The 8,255-nt window shown below is 65.0% G+C and overlaps 1 protein-coding gene across 2 annotated transcripts; it reads left to right on the forward strand.

The window, feature by feature from the left end:
• The first annotated feature begins 2,617 nt into the window (after window positions 1–2,617).
• Window positions 2,618–5,514, forward strand: ACTG1 (actin gamma 1). 2 transcript variants are annotated; one of them, XM_051634590.1, is made up of 6 exons: window positions 2,618–2,682; window positions 3,090–3,222; window positions 3,302–3,541; window positions 3,855–4,293; window positions 4,407–4,588; window positions 4,694–5,514. In XM_051634590.1, the coding sequence occupies exons 2-6, from the start codon at window positions 3,100–3,102 to the stop codon at window positions 4,835–4,837; spliced, it is 1,128 nt and encodes a 375-aa protein (XP_051490550.1). In that variant the 5' UTR covers window positions 2,618–2,682; window positions 3,090–3,099; the 3' UTR covers window positions 4,838–5,514. The 2 variants fall into 2 exon arrangements, with proteins under 2 accessions (XP_051490550.1, XP_051490551.1); XM_051634591.1 differs by lacking the exons at window positions 2,618–2,682; window positions 3,090–3,222 and adding an exon at window positions 3,651–3,688 and having other exon boundaries at window positions 3,395–3,541.
• The last annotated feature ends 2,741 nt before the right edge of the window (window positions 5,515–8,255 follow it).

An 8,255-nucleotide genomic window follows, 5' to 3' on the forward strand; every position in this document is an offset into this window, starting at 1 on the left:
CCGAGGAGCTGCATTTATACGTGCCGGCCCCCCCAGCCCCCCCGGCGGGGGTCAGGTTGCCATCGGGGGGGCCCTGCCCCACTGCCGCAGTCTGTCCCTGCATCCTCGCCTCTCCGCGGCACCCCCGTGGGGCGGCTGCCCCGGCTTTCCAGCTGACGACCCCTGCCCGGCAGGGATGGGGGGGTGCTGGGCTGGACCCCCGGCGTGGTCTTTGCCCCTGGAGGGGGGGCTGGCGGATGATGGGGGGTGCTCTGCCGTGCCCCGACAGCCCAGGGGGTCTGGGCAGGGGTTTGGGGGCGTCGGGGCGTGTGCCGGAGACAGGAGGCGCATCGGGCTGCTGAGTGGTAGGTGGTAGCGTCCCCTGGGGACCCCACCCCACCAACACCCCTCCCTGCGCCAACCCTCGGCCGTCACCATGGCGACGGGAGGGGACGGTGACAGTGTGTCACCCTGGCGACGGAGGCTGCGCACAGGCAGCGGGGGGGGCACACCCGCATCACCGGGGCGGGGCTGGAGCCTTCCTCCTCCTCCTCCTCCTGCCCCCCCCGGCCCGGCCGAAGGTCCCGGCGGGGGCGGTATCGGGGCCGGGCGTCCCGCTTCCACCGGCCCGATCTCTCCTAATACGGCCGGGACGGGGCCTCCTGTGCCCGCCCCCCACCGCGGGAACCCCCTCGGGGCCGCCCCGGCCCGGCCCTGGCTCACCCGGCACCGGGGCTGCCTTCTTTGGGCAGGAGGAGGCGCCGGGGCCGACACCCTGCACCGCCCGGGCCCCCCCCGGAGCCCCCGGCCCCGCATTCGACCCCCCGACGTCTCCTGCCCAGGACCCCCCAAGTGTCCGTGGCCCCCGGCCCTGAGTCACCCTGTCCCCACCCGGAGGGTCCGGCCTGTCCCTGCACCTCGGGATGGTGTCACCTGTGCTGTCACCTGCGCAGCCCCCCCCTGAGCAGCCCCCCTCAGCCAGCCCCCCCTCCCGTGGCACCAGTGCCCACCTGGCCACCAGCCCCCCGCCCTCTGTCGCCCTCCTGGGCTGTGAGACCCTTCAAACTGGGGAGACATGTGGGACCTCCTGTCCCTCTGCCACCCACCCAGCCCCGGCACCCCGTTCCCTGCACAGTGCTGGAGGTCCCTCGGGGGACACGGAGCTTGGCCACAGCAGGGCCACCAGTTGCCACCTCCCCACACCCACCTGGCTCAGAGGATCTGGGGGTACTGGAGCCATGCTGGGAGGTGGGCTGCAGGCATTGTCTGTCAGTCTCTGGCACAGTGCATGGCCACTGGACCTGGTGTGTGGCTACCTGACATGGCATGGTGCTACCTGAGATGATGTGTGGCTACCTGGCTCAGCACAGAGCACGGGTGTGAGCTGTGCCCACAATACCAAGCAGTGGTGTGGCACAGCCCTTGGCACCCCCAGACCCGCAGGGGGCTTGGACACAAGGTGGGCCTCAGGCTGGTGGGGCCAGAGGGGCTGCTGGGCTGGTGGGGCTCTCCCTGGGGAGACACATGGGTTGCCCATAGGCCTGCTGTCCCCACCATGGGGTGCCATCTCTGGGGCATCTGTGGGGGCTCAGCGCTGGCCCTGGGGTGTCAGCACCATCCATGGGGTGATGTGGGGGGCCTGGTGCTGCCTGTGGGGTGCTGGGTGCTGTGGGTGGGGTGCACATACCATCAGTGGGATGCACCATCACCATCATGGGGTGCACCGTCAGGGTCCTGGACTGTAGCTTTTTGGGGTACCCAGTGCTGCCAGTGGGCTGCTGCCTGCGGGGTGCACTGTGCCACACCAGAGGCCTGGCCTGCTACAGATGCTGGGTCAGGGAGTGCCTATGGCCGTGGGACGCACACGGGTGTAACCCACAGGATACCTGGTGTTACCTATGGGGGTGCACAGGGCTCTCCTGGAGAGGCAACTGCTGGAGTCTGGGGGTGCAGCCGGGGTCGAGGTGGGGTCCCCAGCACTGCCCAGCCCTTGGGCAGTGCTGCCAGTGGGGTGGTGGGCACTCCAGGGGTGACGGGTACTGTGGGGGTCCCTGGTGCTGCCGGTGGTGGGAAGGTGCTGCTGGTGGGGGTCCCCGGTGCTGCACTGGGGTGCCGGGTGCTGTGGGTGGGGTGCACAGAGGCGGGTGGGTGCAGGTGTTGCCCGGTGCTGCAGGGGGGCAGGGTATGCCGGGTGCTGTGGGTGGGGTGCCACACACCATCCGTGGGGTGCCCACGGGTGGGTCGGGTGCATGTGCCGTCAGTGGGGTGCACATGCTGCCCGTCGGGTGCCCGGGATGGGGGTCGCGGTGCCACCTTCGGGGTGCGGTGCCAGGCCCGGCCAGGCCCGGCGCTACCTGAGGGGCAGCTGGGGGTGCCGGTGCCGCGGCTGCCGGTGCCGGGGGGCGCCGGTGCTGGGAGGGGGTGCCGGGGGTCGCGCCCCCCCCCGTGCCATGCAGGTTCCGGGGTGCCGCGGGGCGGGGGCAGCCCGGCAGCCGCCCCACGTGGCCGGGTCGGCGCCAACCAATGAGAGCGTGTGTTTCTGAAAGATCTCCATATATGGCGATGTTCTCGGCCGGGGGGGCGGGGCTGTCGCCCTCTGGGTATAAAAGCTCGGGGCTGGCAGCCGGACGGCCTCACTCAGCCGGCGGCAGCGGACCAGGCGGCACCGTCTCCTCAGCGCCGACAGCAGCTTCCCCCGCACAGGTACCGGCTTTGCGGCCGCGGGGCGGGGTCCTGCCCCCGCGCCTCACCCCTTTTCTCCTGTGGGCCCGGGGGGTGTTGGCGGGGTCTGTTCTGGCCGGCGGTGGCTGCGGCCGGGCTCCCCCCCCGCCCCCCCCCGGTGTCGGGGGAGGGTCTCGCCCGCTGGCGCGGTGTGAGGTGGGGCGGGCTGCGATTGGTGGAGCGGCGGGTGACGTCAGGGCGCGGGAGATTCAAACGGCGGCCGGGGGGGTCCCGGGGGGGGGGGGTCCCGCGGCCGGGCCGCTGCGTTGCGGGACCCGGGACCGCGCGGGGGCGGGGGGGCGGTCGGGATCCGTCCCGCCGTGGGGAGGGGCTGCGGCCTCCCGGGGCGGCTGCGCTGACCGCCCGCTCCGCTGCCCCTCCTCCCGCAGAGCTTACGCCATGGAAGAGGAGATCGCCGCCCTCGTCATCGACAATGGCTCCGGCATGTGCAAGGCCGGGTTCGCCGGGGACGACGCCCCCCGCGCCGTCTTCCCCTCCATCGTGGGTCGCCCCCGGCATCAGGTAGGCGGGCGGGAGGGAGGGGCGGGCCGGGGCGGTGGTGCCGGCGGGCGGGCGCTGACTCAACCTTTCGGCTCCCTAGGGTGTCATGGTGGGCATGGGGCAGAAGGACAGCTACGTGGGGGATGAGGCCCAGAGCAAGAGGGGGATCCTCACCCTGAAGTACCCCATTGAACACGGCATTGTCACCAACTGGGACGACATGGAGAAGATCTGGCACCACACCTTCTACAACGAGCTGCGGGTGGCTCCCGAGGAGCACCCTGTGCTGCTGACAGAAGCTCCCCTGAATCCCAAGGCCAACAGAGAGAAGATGACACAGGTATACATGCCTGCTGCTGTCCTTCACTCACCTGATTCACAAACCTTCTTTTGTTACAACATCTTAAACCTGAGTTTATTTATTTTTTTCTTTCTCCCGACATTTTCAGGGCTCTGTACTCCTGGCATTTCTCCCTTGACGCCTCAGGTTTCTTTCATTTGTGTTTCTGCCTGTGTTCTTTGCCTTTTCCTTCACACACCAGTGTTTTGGTTTTTTTTTTTGCATGTCAGCATGTGTGTTCTAACCTGGGTGCGAGCAGCCCAGCTCATTCCTCTCTGCTAATGGATTTTTTTTTTTTTCTTTGAACTTCCAGATCATGTTTGAGACTTTCAACACCCCCGCCATGTACGTGGCCATCCAGGCTGTGCTGTCCCTGTATGCCTCTGGTCGTACCACTGGGATTGTTATGGACTCTGGGGATGGTGTCACCCACACCGTGCCCATCTACGAGGGTTATGCTCTGCCCCATGCCATCCTGCGCCTGGACTTGGCCGGCCGTGACCTGACAGACTACCTCATGAAGATCCTGACAGAACGAGGCTACAGCTTCACCACCACAGCCGAAAGGGAAATTGTCCGGGACATCAAGGAGAAGCTCTGCTACGTCGCCCTGGACTTCGAGCAGGAGATGGCCACTGCTGCCTCCTCCTCCTCCCTGGAGAAGAGCTACGAGCTGCCCGATGGCCAGGTCATCACCATCGGCAACGAGCGGTTCCGGTGTCCAGAAGCTCTGTTCCAGCCCTCCTTCCTGGGTAGGTGTGGGCGGGGGGTGCCCATGTGCTGGGTGGGGCTGTGGGGTGGTGCCACCCAAATGAGGTGCCGTGGTGTTCATTAACAAGCTGGTTGCTCTCCTCCTCCCTGCCAGGCATGGAATCCTGTGGCATTCACGAGACCACTTTCAACTCCATCATGAAGTGTGACGTGGACATCAGGAAGGACCTGTACGCCAACACGGTGCTGTCTGGTGGCACCACCATGTACCCTGGCATTGCTGACAGGATGCAGAAGGAGATCACGGCCCTGGCACCCAGCACCATGAAGATCAAGGTGAGGAGCTGGGGTGGGGGGGCTGGCAGGGGGTTGGGGAGCAGGGGGTGGCAGGCATGGGGTGCAGGGGAGGCTGACCCGCCCTGACCACCACATCTCCCACAGATCATCGCCCCGCCGGAGCGCAAGTACTCGGTGTGGATCGGAGGCTCCATCCTGGCCTCGCTCTCCACCTTCCAGCAGATGTGGATCAGCAAGCAGGAGTACGACGAGTCCGGCCCTTCCATCGTCCACCGTAAATGCTTCTAAATGGACTTGCCGGGCGCCCGCGCCTGCCGCCCCTTCTCATCACTGTGTATGTTTGCCCAGGCAAATCTATACACCTCGTGCTAGCCTCATACAACTGGAATAAGCCTTTTTCCCCTTGGAAAAAAAAAGTGTGTGCCAGCTGGCAGAGCAGTGCCAGCTCTGGACGGTTGATGTCACCTTGTTTAACCCTTCCCTTGCTGAAATACCCTGCGCAGCCCCCCCACCCCCCGCAGTGCCCTGCGCAGGGTAGCGGGAGCCAGGCTGTGCTGTACATCCAGTGTGGAATATTCCAGATTTCCTGTAGAGGCTGGTAGGAGTCCCATCGAGAATTCACTTCTGTTGCTGCCGTTCTTAATAGCAAAAGGTTGGGAAAATTTAAAACCCACCCATCTCTGGTTCCATGTCCTACTGTCCCCAAATCCTGGTCGGCATCACGGGGCTGAACTTCTTCAACTCGAGTGGCTGAAACTTGGCATTTACACCTGTAAATTTACACATTGTTTTTAATTTATGTCAGATATTTTTTTTTGTACGTTGCCTTAATGTTCTCACACCGACGGTAGGAAACCAAAATTTGTTAAAAGTCCATCTGGAAGTTTTGAGAAATTGTAATGCCCAATGACACATCATGGTGTAAGGAAAATAAAGAGGAAAAAAAAAAGCTGCAGTAAACTCCACTGGGGTCTGTGTGCTGGGGTGACACTGGGGGCTTGTCCCTGGGGTGTGACAAGTGGCAGCTGTGCTGTCGGGTGCTTGGGTGGTGGTGGTGAAGGTGTGGTGGCACTTCGGGGCTGAAAATGGTGGTTGAGGTGCTGAGGAAGGTAAGAGGTGTTGGGAGTGGTGATGGTGCTGCCAGAAGAGCTGGTTTGGGCACAGTTGTGCCTGTCCTGCCTGTGGTTTGGTGTGAGTGCTGGGCTGGTGCCAGGGGCAGCTCCCCTGTGCTGTGGGTGCAGGAGGGGGATCCCCAGTGCTGGAGGGGACCCAGGGGTTTCCCTGGGCCTATGGGACCCCTGGTGAACATGCTGTGTTTCAGCTGCTGCTGGAGCTGTGGTGCAGCTGGGTCCGTGGCACTGCCGGGTGCTGTTCTGGTTTCCGAGGGGAGCCAGAAACCTGCTCGTTAGTTAATTACTGCACCTGAAGTCAGGCTAGCTCGACCCTACTGTGCCTGGCTGGTGAGGGGGCACTAGGGTGGTGGTGTGGAGCCCACCAGTGGGTCCTGCCCCTCAGCTGGGCTGGCACCACTCGTGGTGGCCACGGGCTTGTGGCCACACGTACCTGCTGGCCCACATTGGTGTCCCCAGGAGAGCAGGTGGCTGTGGCCGTGACGGGTGGTGGTCGCTGCAGAGGGACAGCAGGTGCTGTGCCAGGTTCATGGCACTGAGTTGTGCCATGTTGTGCCTTGTTGTCACGTTGTGTCATGTGTTGTGCTATATCATGTTGTCCCATGTTGTGTCATGTTATATCATGTTGTGCTGTGTTGCTCCCTGCCGTATGTCCCCAGGCAGCCTCCCCAGCGTGTCCCACGGTGACACCACGGCCCAGCTGCCCCCAGAGCGTCACTCTCCATCCCTGCCTGTGCCCGTCGGATTTGGCACCAGTGGTCCAGGTCAGTCCTGCGGTGGGACACGGGGCGGGGGGGGGCGACAAGCCGTGGTCACCGCGGTGCTAGGGCCACCAGTGGCTGGTTTGGGGATGCGAGTGCCCTCCCTGGCACCAGTCTCTCTGCCCCCACCTCGTCCGGGGGGTCCCAGCTGCCTGGGGCAGGACAAGCCCCCTGGGGCCACCAACTGGCCAGTGCCCCCCAGCTGTCCCGTCTGTCTGTCCGTCCATCCATCCCTGTCCCCTCTGCCTGTCCCTCCATGTCTCAGTGCCCCCCCGTCCATCCGTCAGTCCTTTTGTCCCTCTGTCGATGCCCCCCCGCCCTGCCCCGCTCCGGCCGCCGGGGGGCAGCCCCGCTCCGCCGTTCCCGCCGCACGACACGAGTTTGCGCGGTCTCAGCTCTGCGGGGACCGGGCGGGGCCGGGGCGGGGGGGCAGGAAAAGTCCCACCCGGGCCCCCCCAGTTACGTTCCCTACCCCTGCCCTCAGCTCCCAGTGACCCTTCGCCCCTCTCTCCGACACCCCCTCCCTCCGGGACCTCCCTCCTGCGCCCGCGTCCCCGCAGCTGCCGGCGGGCGGGGAAGGGTTAACGGCAGCCGAGTGGTGAGAACAAAAGGGCTCCCCGCCAGCCAATGAGAACCCGGCACCGCATCCCGGCGCTCTCCGGTTGGCTGCGGTTCGACCAATGATGTGCGAGCTCTGCCTGCCCTTCTGTCCCCACGTGGGGTGGGAGCGCTTTCCCCGCACCCCCTGCCCGCCCCTGCCTGCCCCCCTGCCCGCCCCCCCTGCCCGCCCCCCTGCCCGCACCCCTGTCCGCACCCCCTGCCTGCCCCCCTGCCCGCACCCCGGCCCGTCCCCCACCTGTCCCACTCCTTCCAGCAGCCCCCCTGTCCCCCTGCATGCCCCCCCCCCGCATCCCCCTGCCTGCAGTTTCCTGCATCCTGCCTGCATCCTCCCCCCCTCTCCCGCACTCTCCCTCCCTTTCCTGCATCGCCCCTAGAGCCCCTTCCTCCCTCCACACTCCGGAGGTGTGTCCGGCCGGGGGTGCCCGTAACTGGGGTGCAGGGTTCGTTCCGGGGGTGCAGGGTCCGGTCAGGGGTGGCCACGCCAGGAGGGAAACTGAGGCAGAGCAGCGAGCAGAGCCGGCGCCAGCAACGGTTCATATATTTATTCATAAGCCAAGTTATCAATAAAAAAGTTCCATACTAAAAGGCCTTTACATAGAGTTTGCTGTTCATAAAACCTTTGTTGTGTTTTTTTTTTAATCCTTTTTTCTTTTTTTTTTTTCTTTCCCTTTTTAATTTTTTATTGTGTGTGTGGTTTTTTTTTTCCTTATTATTTTTTAATTTTTTTTTTTTTTTTGTCTCGGTTTTTTGTGTGTGTGTGTGTTTTTAGCGTTTACACTGGAAAAGCCCCTGTACACATTTACAGCGCGGGCAGCGGCGGGCAGGGCTCGGCGGGACGGGCCAGCGTCCCCCCCCCCGCCACCGCGGCCACCCCGCTATTGCACCGGGGCCAGGACCCCCGGGGGGGTGGGTGGGGGAAGGGGGGTCGGTGGTGGAGAGTAAACCAGGACCTCCCACCCCCCGCCCCCCCCGGGGGTTAAGGAGAGGGGGGGGGAGCCGCCCCGCCAGCCCCCCTCCCCGTGCCCGAGCGTGCCGGGGCCGAGCCCCCCGCCCTGCCGCCGCCTCCCCCCTATATACAGCGCCCCCCCCCCCCCCCGCCCCCCCGTCCTCGTCCCAGCCAGGCTGGGGGACACAGTGCACTGAAACGGAAACGCGTACCCCCCCCGACCCCCCCTCCCCACTCCCAGCCACATA

Source organism: Apus apus, chromosome 17 (assembly GCF_020740795.1).
Source record: "Apus apus isolate bApuApu2 chromosome 17, bApuApu2.pri.cur, whole genome shotgun sequence".
Lineage (NCBI taxonomy): Eukaryota > Metazoa > Chordata > Aves > Apodiformes > Apodidae > Apus > Apus apus.